At 44.8% G+C, this 27,259-nt stretch overlaps 1 protein-coding gene across 1 annotated transcript; it reads left to right on the top strand.

The window, feature by feature from the left end:
* Positions 1 to 27,131, top strand: eif3ea (eukaryotic translation initiation factor 3, subunit E, a). Its single transcript, XM_079274618.1, has 13 exons — positions 1 to 116; positions 3,623 to 3,740; positions 3,989 to 4,106; positions 5,849 to 5,891; positions 8,136 to 8,240; positions 13,130 to 13,255; positions 13,493 to 13,617; positions 15,869 to 15,995; positions 16,700 to 16,801; positions 20,148 to 20,257; positions 25,141 to 25,243; positions 25,719 to 25,853; positions 26,938 to 27,131. Exons 1-13 carry the CDS (start codon positions 27 to 29, stop codon positions 26,971 to 26,973), a joined length of 1,338 nt encoding a protein of 445 aa, XP_079130744.1. The 5' UTR covers positions 1 to 26; the 3' UTR covers positions 26,974 to 27,131.
* The last annotated feature ends 128 nt before the right edge of the window (positions 27,132 to 27,259 follow it).

The raw sequence follows: 27,259 nt of genomic DNA, 5'->3' as shown, positions 1-27,259 counted from the left end.
TCCGGTTTCCTTTCCCCGGAGCAAAAATGGCGGAATACGACCTCACCACCAAAATTGCTCACTTTTTAGACCGTCATCTCGTTTTTCCTCTGCTGGAGTTCCTGTCTGTAAAAGAGGTATGAAATATATAAACACGTAAACATTTCGTTACATTTTTTCGTTGTTTCAAAAAGCTATAAAGGGCTTTATAACCGTTTTAAAAGCTGTGTACGCGTTAAGGAGTTGGTCACATTTTCTGTAGCTGTGTAAAGTGAACACATTCAACCAGATTCGATCCGGAAATATAACTCCCTGCCTTCAAAATAAAATCGGAAAACGTCACCTTTGACAAAAGGAACGAGAAATTTGTGGAGAACAGAACAAAATAAATAGCAGAACAACGTGTCAGCGATTAGCTCAACACATGCAGATAAAATACAATTTGATATTTCGGAATAATAGTGATATGTTATGTTACACACTGTATTACCACACATGACTTGCTTTTTACATTGAAAATATAGTACCGGAAGTCATGCTTAAATTTCGACTAACTTTATAATGGTTGAGCCAGCCACGCGCTGTTTCAGATTCAGATGATTGTTGGAGAGCGCCTGATCTCTGAACTCGTTATCAGTAGCTGGGTTGAACACAGTCGATGGTTATAACGTTACACAGTTGTTCTGTGGTGCCTTTCATAGCCTGCAGGTCAGCCCAGATACCGCCCAGTAGCTTATATACTGGGAAATGAACCAGTCATACCCGGGCTAGCACAGGCTATGCTAACCCTTGGAAGCTAAAAAAAATCAGTAATAACATAACGGGACACATATTTAGGTTACTGTTGTGCCGTATTGCTCAACAGCTGGAAGATATGTACCGCTATTAACGATGTTATCTATTAGCAGACACCCGCCATGTTCACTTAAGTAACGTAAGGGTGGCCTAGCTAACCTTTAACGCAGGGGTCTCAAACTCATTTTCACTCCGGGCCACATCAGCATCATGGTCGCCCACAAAGGGCCGGTTGTAAATGTAACTACTCGAAACATATTGTTAAATAACTCACTGCATTCACAGTTTAAAGTAGTCTTCAATGTACTCACAATACATTTCGATGTCAAATGTACAGTAACCAGTCAAAGAGCTGCTTCTAACTGTTTTAAGTGTCTCATAATTTTGACTTTCAATCTCATCTTTTTGACTTTCAATCTCATAATTTTGATTGTCAATCTCATAATTTTGACTTTCAATCTCATAATTGTTACTTTCAATCTCATAATTTTGACTGTCAATCTCAATCTCATAATATTGACTTTCTATCTCATCTTTTTGACTTTCTATCTCATAACTTTGACTTTCTATCTCAGAATTATGACTTTCTATCTAATAACTTTGACTTTCTATCTCAGAATTTCGACTATGGGGATATTTTTATTGTTATTAGTCTAACTTAAAAAAAAAAAAAAAAGATATATTTTTTAAAACTTTTTTTTTTTTTTGCCTGCGGATTCGCGGGCCACATAAAACGACGTAATTAATGTCTCGACTTGCCTGCAGTGGTGGGTAATGCTAATGAAAATACTCAATGAACGTTAAAAGTACAATAACTCATATTTGAATTGCTCAAGTAAAATAAAAAATGACCATTTGACATGAAATTACTCAAAGCACAAGTAACTATGTTTTAATATTGTAGTGTGTACGGGCCAAAGATATTAACATTAAGTAATTTTATGCAAGTCCCAGTCAAGTTTCACTTCAGATCAAGTCTCTTTTGTTGCAGTGGATCAATTAAGTACGAGTCACTGCAACATCGTTATTTCTAGGCAACACACTTTGTGTTACATGTTGATCTTTAATTTAGCTATTTCTGTTTTAATACAATTATTTTACTTATTGTTTTTTTAATCTACATCAAGGAGATCACTTGAAAATAGTTGCCAAGCCTAACTATTGTGGCCTGTATCTGTTGTTTTCTTGATATGGACATGAAGCCAATTCAACCACTTTGTTTAATTATGAAGGGCCCTGCATAGGATTCACCTTCTCCAATAGCACAGGCAACCGATACAAAGGGATTCATCCTAAAGCATCTATGAACGCCTTTACAACGTAAAGACTTGATGTGACAATAATACGGGAGCAGCCCGTTGCTGAAAGAAGTAGGGTTACGCTGCATCTCCACCCAATCCAGTGAGTGCGCTAGAGGACTTACTGCCAATTAAATTGTCCCCTTCATGAATAAGTGTCTACTTCAATCTGGTGACGGTTGTCTATTGTGGAATGCACCTGATTGGTCCCTGGTTCTCTGTTCGCCCTTTCAAACAGGAAACAACATGGCGGCCTCCTCATGCAATTTATTAGATAGATAGATAGATGTATACTTTATTCATCCCCGGGGGCAAATTAGTTTGTAGCAGCAACAAGCAAAGTTACATCGTAAACATAAAAATATGAAAGATGCTCAATATATACAACACAATAAGATAACAGAGCAGAATATAATGAAAATTTGAATACAAATATAAAAAGTGCACAGTGTATATACAATAAGATAGAATGGTATAAGTTAACGAACTAGGTAAAAAACAGTAGTGCAAGGATCACCAACAGCAAACAACAACAGTTAGCAGTGTTATAGTCTTGTTTGATTTGGCCAGAGGTGATTTATTGTACAGTCTAATAGCAGAGGGCAGGAATGTTCTCCTGTATTGGTCCTTGTGACAGCGGAGCTGGATCAGTCTGTTGGGAAAGTGCTCCGCTGTCCCTGCAGTCGGTGGTGGAGAGGGTGGTCCGGGTTATCCAATATGGACACTAGTTTCTTCAGTGTCCTCCTCTCCACCACCTGTTCCAGATAGCCTTGTTTACAACCAATGATGGAGCCGGCCTTCTTAACAAGTTTGTTCAGTCTGTTGGTGTCTCCAGCTCCAATGCTGCTCCCCCAGCAGACTACGGCGAAGTATTATTCTGTCTCAACAATCCACCAAAATCAGCTCAATGACAGGATTGTGTTAATCTATCAGAAACAATCCAACATGGCCACCAGTGTGCAGTCACAGGATTTGAGTTACATTCGTAGAACAAGCAAACCTTTAAATTGAAAAATGAATCAGATTTTCTCAATTCTTGGAATTGCCTAGCTCATAACAATATCTTAATCTTAATATCTGTCACAAGCGCATGTCTCCTAGTACCACGAGGAAGACCTGTTAAAGTTCTCCTGCATGACTGCACCCCCACAGCTTGGATGGCAGCTCATTTTGGGTCATGTTGTAAAAAAATGCATCGTAGAAAACAGACTAGTTGTAACAAAGGGATTAATGGAACATTTTGTGAAGATAAAAGAAAACTACTGTTGGTGGCATAGTTGATTTCATATCTCTTTTCACATCTCTAACCATATATATCACAATATATCACGATATATATATATATATATATACACATACATACACGATATGATTCCATTGTAAGACAATAAATTATCGTGTATAATTAGGCTTTCTCCCAGCCCTCGTTACTCTCCACCCCTGCTTGTCTGGGGGGGTTCTTTCTAACTTCATCAGAACCTAATGAAGATAATAACATTGTACAGAAACACCACTCACCTCTGTCTTCCATCCTTGTCCCTGTGTCTTAGATCTACAATGAGCAGGAGCTGCTTCATGGAAAACTGGACCTCCTCAGTGACACCAACATGGTGGACTTCGCCATGGACGTGTACAGAAGCCTTTATTTAGACAAGGACATTCCCCAGAGTAAGTGATGATGCCTGGTGGATACACACTCCTCATCCCCATCACTAAAAAAGAAAACCCAAGGAAGATGTTAATGTTGCTTTATGGAAATCGTAAAGGGGCACTGCACTACACCACAGCACTCCATTCAGAATTGATTTAGCAGTAAACTTTGATAGTCTTTTCAGTGCTCGGGGTAGCAGGCCGTGTACAATGTCGGTTTATGGTGCTGCTGGAGCTCATGACTGTCTTCATCCGCTCTGTGTCAGCTCTCAGGGAGAAGAGGACAGAGGTCGTGGCCCAGCTGAAGCAGCTGCAGTCCGAGACGGAGCCCATTGTGAAAATGTTCGAGGACCCAGAGACAACGAGGCAGATGCAGTCCACCAGGTAAAGCCCGTTTCCGTTGCTAAATAGAGAGTAGTAGCATTTCTCTGTTTAATCTTCATCCGAAAATAGATTTTTGATAAGCCTCAGTGAGGTCGTGAAGTTTATCCCCGGTCGTGCTTGCCGTGATTCTGTGATCAGTAGAACGGGTTATTTGAAACGGTAGACGGCACTGCAGCATCGAGGAAGGATTCTGTGGAGTCCATGGAACTGCCCGCTTTGAATGAAAAATGCATTCAGCCTTACAGTAAATACAGACGTAAAAAGTAACGGACGCAAGATGTTAACTTTATTAAGACTGTTTTGTCGTATGCCGTGATTAAAATAGTTTGGTCACATTCGATCTTTGTCCTCTCCGTTTTGTTTCTTGGCGGGAGTGTGTACAGTTAATCAAAAGCATTTTCCATTTCCCTCTCTTTAGCTTATACCGTTTTGTTATATAGTTTCAGTTGGGCTGCAGACATTTGTTTCTTTAAGACGCAGCTTTGTAGGAACTGTTATGTGAGATTGGAAGCCCGATAATGGCAACATTGACTGAGCACATGTCTGTGCTGTCGTTAGGTTGCTGTCAGGACGAAATAAGGAGGAAATCGTCCTTTTTGTTTTGGATGAGCCCTCACATGTCTGTCTTAAGTTATGCATTGCTTTTTTTCTTCAATCCATTGGGTTGGTAAAATAATAGGAAACTCATCTGGGGTCAATGAAGAATTCTCTCTCGAGCCAACGGACATGCACAAAGTTTTACTCCATTATGACCCAAGTTACGCTCCATGCAGTTGCTTGTTTTTAACATTTATTTCTGCATTAGAGGATCATCCAGTGCTGGAAACCAGAAACAGTTTAATATTTGAATCCTGTCCTTTGGGGTTTACACGCGCGGATCCACAAAGCATTTTAATGGCTAGGTCTAAGTACTTTTATTGAACAGTTAGCTAATAGGCCTACTTGCCTTACCAGGCTTTATTTGGACAACTGCTGAAGCCAGAAACCGAGCCCAGTTATTATAATAAATCATGTTAGTACCATATCTATAAACAATCTGTCATTATAAGACACACTCCGTGGATTAGGATCACCATTAGGGTGAACTTTGATGCATGTTCTCATTTGTTTGGACATGTTAAAGCAGCGAGAAACACTTGGTGTGTTTTTTGAGTCGACACGCTGCCGATGGCCCCTTGACTTTTTTTGCCGCTGAAGATTGCGGCACAATGCCGTGCAGACTTTTCCACCAACAGTTGCCACTTGTCGGACAGCTCGGCAGCTGACTCTCATCTAAATGTCATAACAAGTGCAACGCACAATATTAGATATTTTGTATCCGCGTCAACACGTCCTGGGCTGAAGCCGTGAAGAATTCTGCCTCGGCCGAAATGAGCTTCACGTAACACACAGTCACACTAGAAGTGAGCGTACTCTGGAAGCACACAATGTTTAAATGTGGTGTCCACATAAATGGCAATATTTTAGGTTACGGGCGATACGACAGTTTAGAGGAGCCAGTTTTGACGAAGCCATGGAGACTTAAAAGCTGTGCTGAGAAATGAGACATAATTTGTTAGACATGGCTTGGATAAACAGCCGATCACACAGTTTTAAGAGTGGTCTTCATTCACGTACGGCTGTTGAAGTGGAAAAATATACCTGAACGGGACTCCGAAACACCAGGATGTCAGCCAAACGGCGACTCAAGTTAAATGGCCTCTAACTACAGGAACTGTCTCTCTTTTTTTCTTCTTTTGCAGAGATGGACGAATGCTCTTTGACTACTTGGCAGAAAAGCATAACGTAAGTTGGCCCGATCTGCTGACATCTCACTTCTCCGCTGCATTTCCCATGGCTCTTGTGTGAACCCACGGTTGTTTTAGGGGGCGAAGTGGGAGGGGCGGGCCGAGCAGGGAACTGCAGAACTACTTCCCAAAAACCCTTAACTCATTTTCGGGGTTTGTATGGCTTGCACAAATCCTGCGGACATTTGCATTCTGCGGTGACGTGTTAAGAATAAACGCTCGCGGACTCGTGGAAAGAGCCGCAAGAATGCCGGAGGTTCTATATTTACCGGGACGTTTGGCTCCTCGCCCTCCCCCTCCGTCGGTCCCCTCCCACTCCGGTGTCCCGCTGACCTGCTCGCTATCCTCAGGGCCCCTCAGCACGCTGTGGGAAAGGAGCACCCACGGCCCGTCACAGTTCTACTGGATCTCAGTGGATAGCCTGACGTCAGTGCACTGTTGTGAGATGCTGGACAGCAGGAAGGACGGTTAAATACAGGAAGATGAGCAGGCTTGATAGGATAGCCCTATATATATATATATATATATATATATATATATATATATATATATATATATATATATATATATATATATAGTAGTGGTGTCACGGATCACGGATCGATCCGTTCGGATCACCCCTCACGGTTCGGATCACTCGTGAACCGCGGATCAATCGAGTATTTGTTTTAACAGTGTAATCATCATAGTGTGTAAAGTTCTACTGCTGCTGTTCCTTTTCAAGTAACAAGTCCCCGAATATCAATGCAGAGTGTCAGTGAACAGATATAAAGCAGTAGTGTGTTCACGTGAACGGAGCAGCTTAGAAGCATTTAAAGTCATGGCGAGCGGAGGAACGTCAGAAGCCGCGGCGTCATTTAAGTCGCAAGTTTGGGAACATTTTGTCTTCCCTGTAACGTATAATGACGGATGAGGGTGGTGGACGAAACCGTTACGGTATGTAGGCGTTATTTAAAGAGAGACGCACGACAATGGCAAAACATCGGCATGTCCACACATATGAAGAGACACCATCCCGTCTGTCAGCGACGGGGACACTCCGGTGTAGAAAACAAAGGATTTCTAAATCTGGTTAAAATGCTTGAGCCACGCTACGAAATCTGCTCACGCACCCACTTCAGTGTGACGCTGTTCCAGACCTCTATGAGAAGGAAAAGACTGTAGAGACTGCTTTCACCACGGCGGACTGATTCTTAGTCCGGCGCTGTAGACTCTGTGAGCGTCACACAGACACACACTTGGGGCAGGTGCTGTAGACACGCCCCCTCTGTGAGAGTCACACACACACACCTGGTTCAGGTGCTGACAGAAGCATCAGAGTGAAGCTAGACAGGCCCAATAATATTCCAGTCACCACAGAAAGGTCGACCCTCTCCCCAGACAATGGAGATATTCTCATCTTTTTGAAAATAATGTCACAGTAATGGTAAACATTATTGTGTATTTGAATGGCATAACCTGACGGGAAGTAAACACAGACCCAAGTTGTTGCTGAGCAGTTCAGTTCAGTGTAAACAGTGGAAGCTAGCTCACTGGCTGTTTCTTTCTTTCAATATTGATGAAAGGACGAGGATATCAACATACCTCATGTTGCACTTAAACTTAACAGAATTCTTGAATGTATTATTTTTATTTATTTATTTCATTTTGTTTCAAATTGGACATCTTCAATATTTTTGTTTTTATGTAAGGCTATAGCCCAAAGTTCTTTGTTTTAAGTGTTCTTGAAGTTCTTTAATTAATAAATGGAAAGAAAAGTTATGTTTGTCTCCTCCCCTTTTCTTTGTTGATCCGAAAAATTATCCGAACCGTGACTCCTGAACCGTGATCCGAACCGTGAGGTTTGTGATCCGTGACACCCCTAATATATAGTGAAATATCTCGCTGCTCATGGCAGAATACCACCGATATGCTATCTATTCATTTAGCAGCGGTGTGCCACCAAATGATGTTACTGCTACAAATAAATATGCAATTAAATAATTAGATGTGCAATTTAGTTCATATATTTCGCTGCAGCCCAGATGCTTGAGAAGTAATATTTGATGACTCGCCCTCACCCTGAAACACCCAACATATGTGACACAAAACGGGGGATTTCCTTCGGCGCCACAGCTGCATGACATTACAGAGCGAGCACAATGTTTGATTTCAAAATATCTGCTGTTTTGACTCGGTCCGGCAACGATTCACATTTTCTCCGTTTGTGATATTGATACTTTCTTCGTCTTCCTTTCTGAAGTTCCGTCAGGAGTACTTGGACACGCTGTACAGATATGCCAAGTTCCAGTACGAGTGCGGGAACTACTCCGGAGCTGCAGAATACCTCTACTTCTTCCGCGTCTTGGTAAGTTTTTTTTAATTTTTTAATTTATTTTTTTATTATTATTATTTTTGACACCAGTTAAGGTTTATTAGTGATGTTTGCTGATCACTGCACACATTACCTCACTTAACAGTGTCTGGACTATTTTACCGTCCCCATTCATATACTGGCTTCAGGCATCTCTGACATTGAGCATCGCATTATGTTTGCCGGATTGCTTTAATTCCTCATAAGGCCAACGCTCGCATAGGAGAGGAAATGAACACTTAGAAGTAATTGAATATGAAAAGCTGATGTCACTGCCTGTTCAATTCCACGCACGTCTTTAGTATTGGGGGGGGGGTACTGCTGCACTAAGACTGGAGTAGGATCTTTTACGGGGGCCAAGTGATCAGTGGTGGACCGGACTGCATAATCTGTCTGTAGTCTGCTTCAGCAGACAGCTTATTGATTTGAGTGCTGTGGCCAGAGAGTCCCTAGTCATGACTTCTTGAGTTTACGGTGGGCTTAAGTTGTGCGAGGCATCTGTGAGTTAGCAGGGAGGGCTGCGCACCTGTGACGTCTTTTAATCATGCTGTGATTTCAGATCATACAATCCAAAGGTAGATAGATGTTTATACAAAAATCAAATAATGCCAAAGTATGTTACGCAAAAGACGATAATTATAGTTCACAGAGAGTATTGCCAGTATTCTCGTCAATGAATTTGAACTGTTCAGCTTTATCTTCTGGACCGGGCTTTTCTTCCATCACAAAAGAAGAGGTATACAGGTAGCTGCATCGTTGCAGTGATCGGCATTCTTAGTGAAGTGGAAGTTTCCGGAGTTGGGGGCATGTGAAGAAAAAAATCTTGTGGTTAGATTCAAGGCAACTTCACACTAGAAGTTTTTAGCAGGCGCTGATCTGCTGTTTACTAGATCCCAGTGAAGGAGGGCTGTCAAAATTGACCATAAAACGATGTTCCACATTTGTCGATATTAGACGACGAGATTCAGGGAACTTCCAGAGAAACGTAGAAACGCTGAAATTGACTTTCGAAAATTCAAGGAACAGCAGGAGACTTGGTTGTTTATTAAATTACGAGACCGCTTCGTGATTTCAGTTTTTTTAAGTCACGGACCTGATTCTCTGGAAATTATCCAGAGTTCACATGAGAAACACAACAGATGTCCAGCTTGTGTATTATTAAATGTAAGAGAGTGTGAGCTAGAGGAAACAACACCAAGTGGAGGTTGTGTTGCGCCGGTCATAACACAAATGTTTATGATAAAAAGTAAACTTTTTTTTCCCCCTTACCAATGGAACCAGGAATTGGGGCAAGAAATCAGGCACCTGGACTTTCCACTCATTGACTATCTCAACCATAGAGTTCTCTACTGTGAAGTTACCGAGTGGTGTGAACTGTACAGCAGCTCTGAGGTCTGCGTCCAAGGTGATTACATCATTAACTATGCAAGCAGGCTGGCGTCAGTTGTTGCCTTCACTGAAGCTGCCTTCAAGGTCACATGTCGGGCATCCTCAGCCTAGTAGCTCCCCTTTGTTGACTTAGATTATTGTTCCAGTTGTAATAACGCCACAGTTCCAGCAGAAATTCAGCTCTCTTTTGACTCCCTTCGATGTTATCTCGCATCAAGTGTTTGTAAATCCAACCCAACTGAAGGTCCCATAATGACCAGTGGAACCGGCCCGCGTAGCCAGTGGTTTTCCAAGTGTCACAGTGTTTGTTTGTCTTTGGTTCGCCATTTTGCTCTGCGGTAAACCAGGGACTCGTGCCAAAACCAGCCCCTGAAAGAATGGGCAAGAATAAGATCAACATTTTGTCTGTTCATTACAGCGAAAGACGTTCAGACCGTCTTTTTGTTCCTCTTCTAATTGGCATTTGATACTGCACCGCGTCGCCCCTTGTCTTTTGGGACGTCAGTGACTCTGGCTAGTCGTGCACACGTCACTGTGCTGGAAAGACTTGGCAGTGGCTCCGAGCGATGATGAACCCGCATCGCTACAAGCAACCCTCTTAACCCGAAGCAGTCGGGCACTTCATTTGATGGGTTTTTCTACTGATCTGCTCAAATCTGTAGGACGAGTAACATCCGAGACAAGATGACGGGTAATTCACCCGAGGTTTCCACTTCCACTCCCGGCCAAAAAAAGAAAGCATTAAGAAAGGTCTTCAGAAGCTTGCAACGGATATGTCCCACTGTTCCAACAACAGTTGTTTATGGCTTTGCAACTCAGTCTAAATAAACCAAAATTGCTCTAATTGAGGTATGTTTTTTTGTTTTGTTTTACCCCTAAATTGTTATACCCCTCATTTTGAGTTCCAAGCAGATCAGGCTCTGTAACTAGATATCTGTTGCTTACTCTTGACAACGCGAGAGGCTTTTCAGACATGGAAAAGGTGGAAATGGATTTCATTAGTGTGAGTCTGTATACCGCTCTCCAACCCCCCCACCCCACCCCTCTCCTCTTTTCTGTGTTTTGTGGACCTCCCATCCTCACAGGCCCCTTGTCTGTCTTTCCCTCCCCCGCATGGGAGAGGTGAGGCTCCATAAAGTCATTTAACGTGGGAAACCCAGTCAATTAAACGAAGGAAGCCAGCCTTGCAAAATCCATGCCTCAGGTCCAGTTACAGCGTGGCCTAGCCCGAAAAGAGCAACTTATTCATATCATCACTTAATGCAGGGATTGAATGTTAAGAATAAAGATTAAGTATCCCGACGGATCCCCAGCACAGTCCATTTATTGTTGCTGGTCAGTCAGCGAAAATGTGTCCGTTTCACAAACCGATGGAAACTTAAGGTAACTGCTGGAAAAACCCAGGTACTGAAACTTTTCTAGCGTGGCCACTGTGTGTGTGTGTGTGGAAAGTTGCCATAATGACCTGAAGGTCAGCCAAACGTAGCAGGCAGGGACTCCCAGGAGAGGGGAAAAAAAATAACAAACTCAACAGATGAGACGCTGACCTTTCTACTGGCAGTGGAGCCATTTTATTTTTATCTCTCACTGTTACAATGCTGATCTTTCTTGGGACTTCTACACTTTAAAAAACAACATTTATAATGGACCCTAGTTGTAGTGTGTGATCAAAGAGCGTCTGCTGTACCGGATAGATGGGCACAGGGGGAGATTACAGGAGACTTTCTAAATGTTACCATGTCATTATAGCAGCTCGTTGAAATGTTATCAGAGATTAAATGGAATTTGCCAAGTTTAAAAAAGAAAAGAAATCCTCTATATCCGGATAATCTTCACCAATTTGTGGGGTTCCTGCGGAAGCCTGCTCTTTTTTTAGTGTTTCCTCTGCTTGCACGTCTGTCGTGTCTCACAGTCCACTTCAGCGGCTGTCCGACGGCGGACGGGGGTGTGTGGTTAGGATCTCGGTTTCTCCGGCCGCTCAGCAGACACCCACCCTGACTTCCTGCTTGACTCATGTCACTGCGTCTGGTGTTTGGTGTTATCGTGAACCACCGCGGCGCAGAGTTTCCCATGAGCCCCGGGGTGCAGTCCAGTGTCCTACTACAGATTGATTGCCTCGCTGAGGTTCAGAGGCATTCTCAACCTGTGCTTCATTACCTGACTTTTTTTTTCTGTTTGTTTTTAGTCTGTTCTGGAAATCAGAAACGGTAGCCTGTAACATTTTTTGAGTGAGTGATTATCCTCACAGAGATGTGTCTTGTTAGTGTCAGTTCATATTTCAGCCTAATTACCTCGTGATAACAACGGAGTTGTCCAGAGTTACTGAGGGAAAAGGGGGGGGGGGTTATTGCAATTGTCATTCTCAAGACTGAAATGGAGTAAAACAAAATGTTAAACCCAAAAAAAGTAAAGTCCTGTTTAAGCACACAGGATATGTCTTTGCGATTCTTATTTCTTAGGTTTTCAGTCTCGTCACTAAAGCTGCCGTTAGTTATATTAATCGTGAATGGATACATTGAATATTTTTTCGTTCATAAGAGAAACAAAATATAAATTGACCAAAGCCCGTCACAACTTACCAGATCTCAGTAGTTTCTTGAGATTTTCTAAGAAACTGAACATGAACTTAAGATTCTTTACTTGGTCTCCTCCATCTGTCCTCGTAGAGTGGGCGTCGGTGTAGTGTAAACTATAAAGCAACACAACGCGCCCTTGGGCAGGGATGCCATTTTTTTCTTTTAATCCTAGCTTGTACAGCCTGTATAATTGTTTCACCCACCAGCATTGTGCAGTAACTAAAACATTATCATAAGGAATATCTTCTGGCTGTGTGTGCCCCACCCATCTAATTGCTTGTTAGTCTTTCAGGTGGGTGGTCGCTCATTTTTCATTTAATTGAAGTTAATAGCACAATTTTTGTATTTTTCAGGTGTGGAGTGTAGATGGACCCATATTTTAGTTTTATACTTTTTGTTGGTGATATTAACAGAAAATGCTTGCTGTAAATAAGGCCCTCTATTAACAGACGATGCAGGTATTGATTCCAAGTCTGTCATTGCTGATTGGCCATTAGGTTTGAGGACCTTCAGCCTTTCCCGATCAAGTAAACTGCACTGCAACCAACATGCTTTAGTTCTAGCAAACTATTCACACAGCAATGGCACACATGCTCCAAATAGGCCTTCACTTAATGTGGTGATCTAGCGATCAAACTATGGTCAACTGCAATGCAGTGGTTGTAGTATCTAAAAGTGCATACAATTTGGTTTAATTTAAAGCTAAACAGCCTTTCGTGATCCATGTCTCTCTTTCTGTCGAGTTTCATTCCCTGAGGATGACATCATTCAATCCATTCATCCAGTACAAATAAGAGACGAGGCCACTAAAGCCTGGCAAGTCGTGGCCCCAGTCTCACTGTGTATGAAATCTGTTGTTTGGCATGTTGTAGCGGTGTGCGCGTCGGGTTTTTAACAGTCACCGTGTCTCTTCCCAAGGTCCCGGCTACAGACAGGAATGCCCTGAACTCTCTGTGGGGCAAGCTGGCCTCCGAGATCCTGATGCAGAACTGGGAGGCTGCCATGGAGGACCTCACCCGCCTGAGGGAGACTATCGATAACAACGTAAATGCCCCACTTCTCTGAATTTGATACCACATTTCGATTCCCTTACAAGGACTCTCATATTGACGTTTCACTTTCAGTCGAGCTCTGCTGTGGCATCTTAGTCCTCACACACACACACACACACACACTCGTTTGACTACTTAAGATTCGAGTATGAAGTGGTTGTATGCTTGATGATTATTGTTACCCGTCATCTTCTTCACCTTCCTCGCCTGTATTTCTGTCTTTGTCCAGACGGTCACCTCTCCTCTCCAAGCTCTCCAGCAGAGGACATGGCTCATTCACTGGTCTCTCTTTGTCTTCTTCAACCACCCCAAGGGCAGAGACAACATCATTGAGCTCTTTCTGTACCAGCCACAGTAAGTAACATTATTTAGTTTCTCGCTCTAACCCCTGCTTTTACGTCCGGGAAGTTGCGAAACGTTGACAAGAATACCCGGAAGTAGTTGTAAAGATAAGATCCATCTCCACAAAACAAGGGCAACAGGAAGTTGCCAACGCTCTGTAGATTGGGTGAACCTTGTGTCTTGTCGGCTCATTAAGGTACAATGAGATGCAAACCAGTTTGAACTAAAACATACGCAGAATAGTCACTAGTGTAAGCCGTTTTAAATAGCCGAGCTATGAAAGTGGTATTGTAGCTACAAGGTAATTCTGGAGCCAAAGAGGATTTGGAGAAAAGGAAATTGAAGGTGATTCTATAACATTAACTTGACTTGGAGAAAACACATTTTTGGGTGGTGGGCTTCTTCATGAACCCCGCTGGTATTTTTAAAGTGCTTTCAGAAGTGTGTGTTTTCGCGTGGTCTGTTTACTGTCCAAGTGGAGAACGAGGCCATGTGCATCGCAGATCGGAAACTTTATACACTGCGTTAAAATTTGCACACCGCCTATTTCGATGTAGTTGCCCCCCCCCCCCCCCCCCCTGTTCTGATTGCAGGCTTGCGTAATTGTGCAGATGATTGGCCGCCACAGACAGTATGACAGGCAACTACAACACAGCACACTCAAATGTCTGGTTCCCCGGATTTTACTTGGTTTTTTATGTTTATTGTGGACGATTAAGGAGGCCTGCCCAATAATTACTCCTGAAAAGCTCACCCAGCCATCTGTGTGGACAAACTGAGGTAGTTTTGTGTGCTTTGCAGTTTCACAGCGGGGAAACCTCATGTTTTCCCCGCTGAGGCTTGGCTCTCGTTTTCCCATCTTCTGACGGTCAGTACTTCCTTTGGCTGAAGTCGGTGACCAGCGGCTGGCCTTTGGCTCCACATTTGACCTCCCTCACCCCAGCAGATGTTGGTCCAAAGCCGTGTTTGTGTACTATTGATGGACCGCACCGACTTCAGGGGGAAACGGTGCTCAGTAACAAAGTATGATACAGGTGCAAACTGGGCAAACACCACTGCCGTGATACACGGCGAGTCACTCGATTGTCTATATCACTCGTTCCAATTGTTCCACATGAGTTTCTGTTCCAGACGAGCCGTGAAACGTGAACCTGTTACCGTGTCCCTCTTCTGTGTTCTCCCACAGTCCTCCTTGAACAGAGCAAATTTGAACTCTTACTCGATATCTTGGCTGCATGCCTCAGTTAGCGTCCTCAGCAAACCAGAGCAGCGACGCTTGTTTCCTCCAAACTAAAGAAAAGAAAAAAAGATGAAGTCCCCCGAGTGGAGTGGAGTGGGGTGAATGCCCCCTCCACCACAGATATGGTATGGTGACTCATGCAAGATTGCTTGCTATTGGAGCACCCCCCCCCCCCCTGAGAGTGAGTAGGTGTAAGTTAATCAGGAACACAGTGCGGAGCGCTGCGGTCTTCCACGGGAGTCGAGCAACTACAAAGGGTGGGAGAGCCCTCGTAAACCAGAATGGCCGCTGCTGTTTTTAGACTCGACATCACTACTGCCACAGGTCCCCTGTCCCTTTAATTGTTCCAGCTAATTAAACTGTTTTCTGAACACCATGTGTTCCTTTAGCTATTGAAGACCAGAGGGGGCCCACTCCACTTCCTCTTTTCAGATAGAATTTTGGTCAATTTGGGGTTGAGTGGAGGGTGAAGTTCAAAGATAGACATTTAGAAACCAATAAGGTGTTTTGGTTATACAGTTAATGGTCGATTGATTGCCATCTTGACAAGGAAAGTGGTGCGTGTGCGTGTCTGTGTGTGTGTGTGCGAGCAGACCGTACCGCGTTGTTTTCACAGAACCCTGTCTCCAGAGTTGGTGTGGGATTAGAATCAGCCTGTAACAGCGTCCTGTCTCTTGTGTTCAGCCCTCAGCCAGTTGACCTGTAGTTGAAACATCAGTCCCTCACGGATCGGGTTTCGGCTACTGGGCAGGTCCCTGCTCACTGATCTATATCTTCTCGCCAGGGTTTCCTTTTCCACCTCCCTCTCACAGGACACCAATGAAAGAGATGGCTTAATGCTGGGTCCCACGTCCAGGAGCGAGTGTCCTGTTAGGACATTTATCTGTTTTAGCCGCAAAGGCCTCGCCTCTGTTCTAAATGCCAGAAGCCCGATGGGCAGCCAAAATGTTCTATTATGTGTCCTTATAAAGATCATGTCTTTGCTTACATCAGTCCGATCATCTTTATCCTTCCTCATTCCAGATACCTCAATGCTATCCAGACGATGTGCCCACACATCTTGCGTTACCTGACCACAGCGATCATTACCAACAAGGACGTCCGCAAGCGTCGGCAGGTCCTGAAGGATTTGGTGAAGGTCATTCAGCAGGTACCGCACTTTTTATTTTTGTTGTTGTATTCCAACCCTCTGTGTTTACAAAGTGCACACAGTTATCAGCTCAATGCTCATTGGCCTCACCGGCTTCGGAGGATGAGTAACTGAATGTAACCCAATAGCTCCGCTAACGCTTCCTTTTAAGCTCAGGTAGTGGATGTGGGTTCAGGTCCAAGCTGGCAAAGCCTTGAACTCGTTACTTCTGGTGAATGTGTACTCTAGCGACGCCTTCTCCACCCAATGACCGTAGCTACGGCAGAGGTCTGAGCGGTGGGTCGTTGGTCTTAATCACTAAAACATGTGCCCAGCGCTCTCTACTCTGCGGCCTCGGGTCAGCTTGGGTCTCTGACTCGAAGCGTGACTTGGACCGCCTCAGAGTTCACAATGTGCTTTCACTCAAGCCCTAGAAAAGTGTTGTTTATTTAACTATCGTGCCCTGCAGGTTGTTATTTTGACGACACAGTCATTATTGTCACCGTCTTAAAACAACCTAGGATTTATGATTTTTGATTTCTACTTGATAGCAAAAAGAAACGGGTACATTTTATGGTGTTTATGTCTGCTTTATTCTAGTCATCGTAAAATAGCTAAACATTGACTTCATTAAAAAACATAAGCTAAAGCAGCTATGATCCATAATCACATTGATGTCTTTCGGCCTGCTGATTGATTTTATTCTATCCTAATTTATTTTCCAGGAATCTTACACCTACAAAGATCCAATCACAGAGTTTGTGGAGTGCCTGTACGTGAACTTTGACTTCGACAGTGCTCAGAAGAAACTCAGGGAGTGTGAGTCGGTGAGTAACGGCTTCAGTAAACCCTCGCCAAAATTCATTTCAACCCTTTTGTTCCCGAAGTAGCAGTTGGTTCTTGGTTTATTGTGCCTCACCGTGACTAAACCGAGGTCTTCTGAGGACCTCCGTTGTGCAGGTCACACTCCTGAACTTTCCGCACAGCATGGCAGTCAACATCGTTAGCAATCACACGATCTCCGTCCGACCTTCTCCCCGATCACTCAGTGTTTCTATCTGCTGCACTTCTGCGTGGGTCCGGTTCAGACAGAGCCGTGATATAGAGGTCCTCTTTGACACTGCATGACTCAGGCTGCAGTCACATTTTACTACGGCCTGTAATTGACCCATCAGGCTGGTAGTTAACAGTAAAAGCTTTATAAGCAGAAGTCTCTGCGGAGGCGTGCAGACACTCATTGTAAGAGGGAGATCTGTCATAGCCTGGCCATTTGGAGCATTTATTTCAATTTTGGTTTGTAATGGCTGCAAGTAAGTAGTAGTTCTTGATGCGGGAATAGAATGAGTAAACTGTAAAAGTCCTCTTTGTGTGTTTGCTACTAAGCTGAACACTCGGTGATCAATGTGATTTGATAAGATACTATGACCTCAAATGAGGAGGTAGAATTGTATTAAATTTTTTTCTTTTACGTTCAGAGCATTAATATAGCAGCAAACCACTGTTTGCTGAATAAAGGTGTAGTGAAGCAACGTCTAGCGCCCGCCCTCCAGGTCCCCCTTCAGGTAAACATTGTTAGCTCTGTCAGCAATGTCCCCATTGTTTGAACGGTTAGCACCATTAGCTATGAGCGGCTGGCTCGCCTTCTCCATGTTGAGACAATAGAAATGCTCCCAATCTCGGATCTTGCACCTTTATTAAAAAAGAATAAGGAGTGCTGTTTTACTCCATCCTCCATAGAGAGAGCATCCACTGGCTACTTTGTAATACTTTGCTTTAGAAACAAGCAGCCCTTGCAGTACATGTGTTAAGAAGAGGAATGCCTGTGCATCATTATGATAAATGATGTGTAGCATTGATGGCAGTCGTCCAGCAGACCCTGTTATGAGGAGCTGGTCAGATTCTGTGGGACACGTCCAGGGAACAGTACGGTAACCAGTTTAGAGAGAGAGCAGGTGTCCGAACTGGTGTTGCCCTGTATGTGTGTTTTGGTAACTTGATCACGTATTTCATTCTCTGCGGACACGCTGTAATTTGGTTTCCCCTACGGACTTGATAATTTGGACCTGCAGAGGAATAAAAGGCAAAAGTCTGGCTTATTTGGCCCCTTTTTCATCTTCTGCCTCTTGATGATAAGCCTCCAAAATGAAAAACATCTGGCCCGATCAAATGGCTCCTTCCCAGGGGTAAATATGTATAAATCATGTCAGCGGTTTACTGGCGGTTCCGTTTCGTTTTAACTTATTTTCAAGCTAATACAAAGAGTCTTCAACTTCCTAATTTGACTATTTAACAAATGAAGTTATCATCAAACTCACTGGGGATGATTTGTTTTTTCTTAGCTATACCCTCAGTTGTATCCTATTTCAGCGAAGACATGACACACGGCCTTTAACACTTTTTAGGAAGTCGGTCTTGACCTCGCCTCACGGGGTTCTGTTTGCAGAGACTCTACTGTGGTTTAAACAGTTGCTCAAAAACAAACTAGCTCTCAGGTCAGAGCCCAAGTTATTGCAGGTGCCTTTTAACGCCGGCCTTATCAGAGCATGTCCAGTAAGCACAAAAAGCCCTCTATTGACCTCCGTTCAGTTCACAGGCAGGTCTAGCGAGGTGGGTGGTTCCAAAAGAAATGTTAAACGGCACCTTTAATGCATTACCTGTGATGGTCTGCAAACATTTTCCCCCCAAATGGTCTTGTTTGAAGTCAGCAATGCAGTTTTTTTTCTCTCTCTCGCTCTCTCTCTCTCTGCAGAAATTCACACGCAAGCTTTTAAAACGTGCATTATGTCTGAGTTGAAGGGAGGTTTCACAGACTGGAGGGGTTGAGGTAAACGGATACCCCGTCGGGATGGGCTCTCGTCTTGATGAGCATTTGTAATGCATCAATTCTGAGCCATTGAGAAGAGTGGCAGCCATCTGTTAACTGATTGCTGTAAGAGCAAGATATGGGAATTGTTTTCAGCTCTCCTGTCTTTGCTTCAGTGTTCCCTGTATAATGGTTTGAGCCAAGTGCTTTTAAAATAGGTTTAGCTTGGTTTGTATTGTCCTCCTCGGACGGTTTTCTTTTTTTCTTTCTTTCCCACTCCACCCCAATCTGGAATCACTGTCAGATGTTAGACGCTTGCACGTCAAAGAATGAAAAGTATAGGTCTACCTATAGCCAGGCCCTCAGATTGGGCATAAAAGGGCTCTTCAAGCCCCTTCTCAGAATGAGCTGAAGCTCCGTGGTCTCAATCCCAGATGACAGTAATTGGGGCACTTAACTGTTCAAAGTTTATCAGCCTTTAGATAAGCGCTGTCGTAGCTGAAACCCGCGTTTCCCGATAGCGCCATGCAGTTGGGATTCATTCAAGCGCAGCTCTGCGCCGATAGCAGCTTTTTCTGAGCTTAAGCAAACAAAGAGCGGGCAAATCTTGGGAGAACTTTCTTGTTAAAGATGGAGGCCTGCGATGTGAAACGGTGCTCAACGGAGAGTCGGAATGCGGCAAAGCAGTGAGAAATGGGAGCGTTTCTCACACACGCACACAGCGGTACCTCTGGGGCCACAGCCGGGTCACGAGCAGTTACAGTAGATGAATTGGCCATATGCGGCGGTGTCAAAGTGTCCACAGCGAGGCCGTAACAAGCCACAGGTGATGCAGACGGCTGAGGAGACTTGCTCTCATCTGTGAGTTTATTTGGACTGGTGGCTGCTACGGTTGTTGACCGACTATCGCCGAGGCATTCGGCGATCCTGCACAGTGGAGTTGACTCTACCAGCAGACCAGATGACTGGTGATATGTCACAGGCGGTGTGGTCACCTCTGTGGTAGGCTCCGCTCTTCCTGTACCATCTTGATAAAACCTTTTTGATAACGTGAATGTAGCCAGAATGGTCCTCCCTTCACTGTTTACTCCAAACCTTTTGTATACAATGTATTGGATTTGGTTTCGGTTCATAGATTATTTTTCTTTAATTGAATCATACATGAATGCCCGGAGACAGACTGATTGAAACAAGTAATGCTGCACTCGTGACTCTCCATTGCTGTTCAATGTCTTATTGAACAGTTTGGCCTTACTCAGACCTTACACAGCTGTAACACCGACGTGGAGGGCAGACCTATAAACGGGCAGAAATAACTCTGCATCGTGTTCACACTTGCTCTTATGTAACGATGCTCTCTGTCTCTCTAGGTTCTTGTGAATGACTTCTTCCTGGTCGCCTGCCTGGAGGACTTCATTGAAAATGCCCGCCTCTTCATCTTTGAGACCTTCTGCCGAATTCACCAGTGCATTAGCATCAAGTGAGTCCCGCAACACTTCTGCTTCTAGGAGACACGACACTGCGTGTTGCAGCGCACAGACATACATCCCTTTAAGACTAACAGGAAGTCCTATGTGCTGGCACTAGCCTTTGTGAGCACTCTGTAAACAGGAAGTAAGAGCACGGGGCTTTGTGATAAGTGGAATTTCTCCTTACAGATAAGTGTTTATTGCCCCTTTCCGACACACAGCCAATGCTGACCCCCCACACATCTTGAGGATTAGGTATTGTGAGGGTTAACTGCTTCCAGGTCTCCACAGGTTGCTCTGCGCACTCAACTTTTAAGACCACCTGTCCGAGGCCAATTCCCGGAGCGTTTTCTCCCAGGGAGAGGTCAGGGTTTAGGCGGCTTTAGACGTTCCCAGCTGCTGCGATGGGCAGGAATCTTTCAGCTCATGTTCTTTGGGTAAACGGGGGTCAGCGGGTTCCGTCGGTCTCTATTGATTCCTAGTTCAAAATCCAATTTAGTTACATTAAAATAAAATTGACCTTGGATGCTTCCCCAAAACCAAGAAATTTAGTCAATGCTAATTATAGTGAGCATAAAAAAAGATTATAGTAATCGTCCGCCATTACCAGAGATGGGATTTGGCTGTTTCTTTACATCCATTTTAGAAAGTGTCAAAGATAATGACAGAGCATTGGCACTTCTCTGCCATGATTCCCCATCTTCGTAACGGTGGATTTCTAGCCTCTGACACCAGGTAACGCACGTCACATATTTACCGCCGCCCTCAGAATCTACAGTCACAGTGAACGTGCAAGATTCCAAGGAAGCTCTGCGCTTCAAATACGGTGTTCCTCGGCAAGAGGGAGCGAATTACTTCCGTTGACACGAAGATGATGGCGCTGACTGTTACATAGAGCCGCCGAGGTCTGTAGTCAAGGTTGAACCGTGGAACACGATCGGGCCTTGTCGAAATCTCCAGTTGCAGATTGTCTGCAATTGATTAGGAGTCCGGGTCCTTTTTGGCAGACTTACTGCAATTGGATCCATTTATTTGTTAAGGACCACAAAGGTTAGTCAAACGCCGATTCTTCTACTTTTCACCTTTTTCTCTTCCTTTCTTATGCTTTTGTTTTTAAAAGCAGGAACACCAATCTCGGGTCATATTCAGGGATCTCTGTTTTTATTCTCGGTGGCGTTATGACGATGGACAGAGCGCTGTCTATTTCTGAAAGACACCCAAATTCCAAGTTATTAGTCCTCTACCCAGAAGCCCTCTGTGCCCAACCGTGGACTCAAATGAATTTGATGGCTGTTTTTTTTTTTAAATGAGGACATTTTTACAGCCGCTGGCCGTGATGGTTTCACAGATATTTAGCTCGCCTTTTGCCCACAGCTTGGGACACAAAAGTAGACAAGAATTTGGCGTAATTGAGTTATTTTATGCAATAAAGGCTTCTGTAGACTGTACTGTAGGCTGTAGAACTGTGAGTCCACATGCACTCGTAATTGCACACACACACATCCTTTTGTCTAGACTTCACAGTGTCCCGAGTGTGTGTTTCCAATTTGGCTTTGTTTTCCTTGTTTGATTTACAGGGTTTATTTCCTCAGTCCTCCCGTGAACGTCTCAGTGGCGAGACCCTGCGTTGACCCTAAATGCACACTCGTCCTTTGACATTTGGAGTAAACGCTGTAGACACATGAGCATTTGGTCAGTGTGTGTTTTTTTTTTTTCGTTTCCGCCGTCATCACCAGATTGCATTTGTACACAACAGCCCACTGGTAGTTGGACGCAGTGTCTCGTGTATTTGGATGCAACACTGAGGATCATTTCGGTTTCCCCGAAACAAATCAATTTCAACCCCAAGTCGAAAGGCGAGGTTTCTCCGAATGGCTCCCAAACAACACTATCATATGTTAGTGTTTAACAACGCATTCATTTTAGGCCAGCCGTGTGAAGGAGGCTCTTCTTTTGAGAAAGATCTCCCCCATCGTCCTCCAACGGAGTTCGACCCCAAAGCCCGACCCCTCTCTTTAAGTGTGAGGTTGAGACCCAAAGGACCCCCCCCCCCCCACCCCCCACTAGCCTGAAGTCGAAAGCTCAGGAGCCAGAGTGAGTAAGGGGTCGAAATGAAAGTGATCCCCTCTCCCCCGATGAACGGGATCATGGTTGTGTAAAATAAAACCAGTCGTGGAGGCTGTCTGCTTGGCTTAAGGGCCAAAGGATGTCAATATTATGGGTTGTATGAGTCTGACCCGTTCCCTGCTGCCTCTCACATCTCCCTCCCCTCCTCTCTTTCTTCTCTCCCCCCCCTTCACCCTGAGGTTTGAGTCGGGGGAGCTGCCGTACACCTCTCAGAGACTCAATGAGATAAAGTGACCCTGCTCTGATATACAAATGTCCTTCCTGGGCGGAAAACATTGCCAGACTTTCTTTTATAAATTGAATTAGAGGGCTTTCGGCTGGTACGGGCCGAGGCCCTGGGGGGGGGGGGGCACCCTTGTGTTCCTGTGTTATGCAGCGCGGATCACGTTCAGAGGGGTCAGGGGTTAGTTCAACTCCCCCGGCGAGCAAACCAGATCGTGTTTGTTTTGATCGTCGTATCTGACCTGGACTTGACTGACATGCGCCCCCACTTTACTGGATTGCCAAACAAAACACCCAGCACCCCTGCGCAGCAATCACTTAATCACACGGGTAAAATGGGAACCAATAACAAATTTCATTCAAATTTGCCTGGGATTACTCGATTGTCAGTGAGTGTTGACGATTGTTATTGTAGCTTGATTTATTGTAACGTCCTATATCCGTGAGGCTTATAGTCGCCAGTATTTGTTGACTGTGTCCGGCAGCCGTTGATTCAGCTCGATAGTTATTTTTTTGGTATTTTAAGTTTTTGATTGCGTCATGTTTCATTACATCATATTGCATTATAATCCAAAGGACACCAACTCCAATCAAAATGCTTTGTCTGAGCCGTCAGCTATAACCATCGGTAAATGTGCCGTTTACTCTCCATTAGCAGCCTTCAGGCCTGCAGACTCCAATCTGTGATGTCCATGGTGTGTTTCTGTGATCACAGGCATGTGTTATCCATCACCACCTAAATGCGCCGTCATGAGACAGCTGACACTGTTCCAAGCTTGTTAGGCTCCCAATAATGATCCATAGGAGCAATTTGGTTGTCAAGCATCATTCTCTGCAGGTTCTGAGGACCCGACGTGTAATCGGTTGTCCAGCAGAGCTGCGTGAGTAGTTTGTCGGCGTGAGTGACGGGTTGATCAGTCTCTCCGTGTCCGTTTTCCCTCCTCCGGGCTGCTGGGAAGCACACGAATCAACTCGCAGCCGGTGCTTTTCTATCTCGTCGTCCACATCCTCCATCGCTCCGCCGCGGTGAGAGTGTTGAGAGAAATGCGCTGTCACTGGGCGACCAAACCCTGTTTGGCTCATTATGCCGAGGGAACGCTTTTATTTGTTGTTTATGCTTTTAATGCCTCATCCAGACACTGACATCATCTCCTGCCCCTTCTGTATGTGGCTTTGCCACCATTTCGCCAACAGCTATGGGTTAGAAAGTGGTTGTCTTGGTGATCCTTGAGGTAAGAAAGACATCACAAATCCCAAGGATTACTTTCCACCAAAAGAATGTCTTAAATAAGTCAGACTCTGAGAGCGACAGTTGGAATCAGTATTTCTGGTAGTGGGGATCTGAGTTTGCGGGGGCCGTGGCGTGAGAAGTGGTGGTGAGGTATGGTTGCTGTAGTAATTGTGGGCAGTACACAGATATTTGCAGCAGTATTTATTGGGGCCCTTATATGAAATGCGGTAGGCGTGGAGGCTGGTGGGGGTCAGACAGGAGGAAGGAGGGCAGGAAACGTGGGGGGGTATCGAGAGGGGGTCTCGTTATTTTGAAAGCCACAAGGGAAGCCAGCTGCACTGGGGAAAGCTCTGGATCAAAGAATGCCACCCCCCCCCTCCGCTGTGACACATCCACGTCCTGCTGTATCAAAGAGGGGGCCGCTCTCACTGTGAGGGGACGGTCACTGCGGGACCAGTGTGTCACGACGAGTGTCAGTAGCCAGGTGGGGAGAGAAGAAGAAAAAAAGAAGGATGAGTAACCGCAGTGGCTCGCAGCATGGCGTGGTCCCAGCACGTCTAATTGAGTTATTCTTACAGGTCTGTAAATCAAGCCTCCATTAGTAGAGGGCCATTAGGAGTGTTTTCGGGGTGGCTTTCGTGTCGTACACTTTTCTTGCCTGAACACAATGTGTCGGCCATTTATTAGCACTGTCGAATGAAAAATAATGACGACTCGCTTTGCACCTAATGTGCAACATCCATCATGATGCAGTGCAGTGCTTGCCTGAGAGTTATGTGGCATTATGACATATTTGCTATATGCATCAGCACCTTCAGACAGCAGCCCGGGGTAAGTGAAGTCGCTGTTTGCAAAGGAGGGATCTGTAACAGCAGAGATTTGAACAAGACATATTATTCTACACATTTCACTTTATTTATATTATGAAATGGCATTTTCTTTTAACAAGAACTGGTAGCGGCTCTGTGAGGCTCGACTCGGACGCAGCAGCACTTTGGCTGAATGCTTGTGTCAGCATGCTGAAACGCTTACATCTTAGTTGAGCGTGTTAGCATGCTAACATTTGCTAATTGGCACTAAACACACCTGAGGCTGGTCATAAACCAAAGTGTAATACTAACTGATATTTTAAATCTGAGTCCTCATATGGTACCAGTGGTCCCAGGACCAGCATAGACTTGGCCCTTAGTCAGGGTCAACATCCTTGGGTATTCTCTTCATTTTCGGGACAATCTGCCCTGAGACAGGCCTTCCTTCCTTTTCTGTTGCCTTACGGTCGGGTTAGAGCTTCAAGTCTCTCTGTTTCCTCAACAGCATGCTGGCGGACAAACTGAACATGACCCCCGAGGACGCCGAGAGATGGATCGTCAATCTTATCCGCAACGCCCGGCTGGATGCAAAGATAGACTCCAAACTGGTGAGACCTTCCGTCTTCTTCCTCAATCGGTCGCCTCGCCACTTAACTAATTAATCAAAGCTTTTTAAGCAGCCCTTTGCAAATTGGGGGGGGGGGGTACATCCAGCCCTTTTTAGAGGCTCTTCCTGTGTGACTTGAGAGGGATAAGGAGACATTATTTATCTCCTGATTTTGTAATTGAAAGGTGCACCGTACAGACATTGTAACCATGATATCTCACCGTTGTTCGGTCCCCTTTGTGACGCTCCGAACCTGCATGTTTTGCCATAGACATCACAACGGTTCTCTGTAATCAGCAAATCATAGCCCAGTCCTCCAGAATGACATAGAATTATCTAGATGTGCCTACAGTAGATGTGAATTGGGACCTAAGCGGCCTCTGGTTGGCGTTTGTGGCGTGGTGTGTCTGCAAGAGCGAATGTGATTGGCTTATCGGCTGCTGAATCTGTTGTCCGTTTTTTGTCCGTGTTTGCAGGGTCATGTGGTCATGGGGAACAACGCCATATCGCCTTACCAGCAGGTGATTGAGAAGACCAAGAGCCTCTCGTTCCGCAGCCAAATGTTGGCCATGAACATTGAGAAAAAGCAGGCCCAGAGCACCAAGACCGAGGCGAGTAAAGCACATGCACTGTACAAACGAAATGCACACAAACCACCATTCCCAGCTCGTCGCCCGTCCCGTAGCCGGTCAGATTGCTTGAAAGGTCAACATGAAACTCCGGGGGGGGGCAGTCCAAAGTGCCTCAAAGGAACAAGGCTGAAGAATGTTGATGAGCAACCATCAACAAAAGCTCTCTCTCTTTACACGAAAATAAGCCAGTAAGAGCAAGTTTAACAGAGCCAACGCTTTCATCCCTCCATTGCCCTTCAAAGGCCTAATGACAAGGTAGATTCCAAACAACCATAAAATGATGGCTGAGCTCTGTGACTCAGCCCAGCAACGTAAATAAGGTGGACCCTCGCACTAGCTTTTGGTGAACATCACTTAGAGCCTGGAGTTCCCTGCACTTAGGACCTGTTGCAGATGTCTGGCTCGGGGTCCCGTCAGCCCATTTAAGTGTGTTTTTGATGTTGACCGTGTGCACCTTTTAGTGGTATGTAGACTTTTCAAGCACTACAACTACACAGAATGTCACAATCACGCACATAACGCCGAACCGCCGCTTGACACGACCCCCCCCCCCCCGCTCCTCAAAAGACGCGCGCCCTCGTCAAATCGGATCGATGGGAACCGGCACCAAGGCCACGGAGTTGCGACAGACATGTTAAAATGTTACCCTTTTTTTTTTTTGGCCATCTTTTGATGTCAATTACCCTCCTCCCTATTGTTTGCATATCTGCGGCAGGAGTGCTGCCATAACCCTGTCCTGTAAAAAAGAAAAAGGAGCAAAAGGCCCCCCCCCCCTCATTATAGAAATGTTGTAATTAGACAAAAGAGGCTGCAAACAACTCGTAGAGCGCCATTACATCCTGCTGTCCTCTAGGCTGCAAATCACTTGCATACAGTGAACGTTTACTGCCATCTGGGACGGCGGCTTCGGGTCCCTGTCAGCCCCTCACAGCACAACGTCAGCACTTAACTGCTTACATATGTACGTAACTTTTTCACATTTCCCACAGCGAGATTTGGTTGTGATCGGCCTCAAAATGTTCTACAAACGGTCTAATTTTGCGTTTTTTCTTTTTCTTTGCAGACACCAAACTGGGCCGGTACTGAAACTGGATTTTAGCCACGTAGCGAAGACGGATCCATCCCAGTCACTGAGTTGCATCTTTTTATTCCACACTTGTATCTCAAAGAGCACAGTGCTGCTGTTTTTTTTTTTGCACTTTGTCATCACCAGTTCAATAAAAGTGACCAACGAAAACCGGTTTCACCCATGACTGCCTTATTTCTGGACAGCACAAGCGGCGGTTGAGGTTTGAGTGGTCAGACCTTCTTTCTGTGTCGGTAATACCCGATGAAGTTTTAATGCGCGCGTTGAGTCACCGAGCGGGACGGCTCATGTGTGCGCC

Source organism: Melanostigma gelatinosum (assembly GCF_949748355.1).
Source record: "Melanostigma gelatinosum genome assembly, chromosome: 9".
NCBI classification, from domain to species: Eukaryota; Metazoa; Chordata; class Actinopteri; order Perciformes; family Zoarcidae; genus Melanostigma; species Melanostigma gelatinosum.
Note: the sequence above shows the minus strand (reverse complement) of the source record. Positions and strands in the feature narration are given on the sequence as shown.

Bases quoted from the DNA above. Each gene is read 5' to 3' on its own strand.
- eif3ea (XM_079274618.1), top strand. From the start codon at position 27: ATGGCGGAATACGACCTCACCACCAAAATTGCTCACTTTTTAGACCGT. The intron at 3,741-3,988 runs GTAAGTGATGAT...GCTCTGTGTCAG, and splicing joins AGACAAGGACATTCCCCAGA to CTCTCAGGGAGAAGAGGACA. The intron at 25,244-25,718 runs GTGAGACCTTCC...CCGTGTTTGCAG, and splicing joins CAAAGATAGACTCCAAACTG to GGTCATGTGGTCATGGGGAA.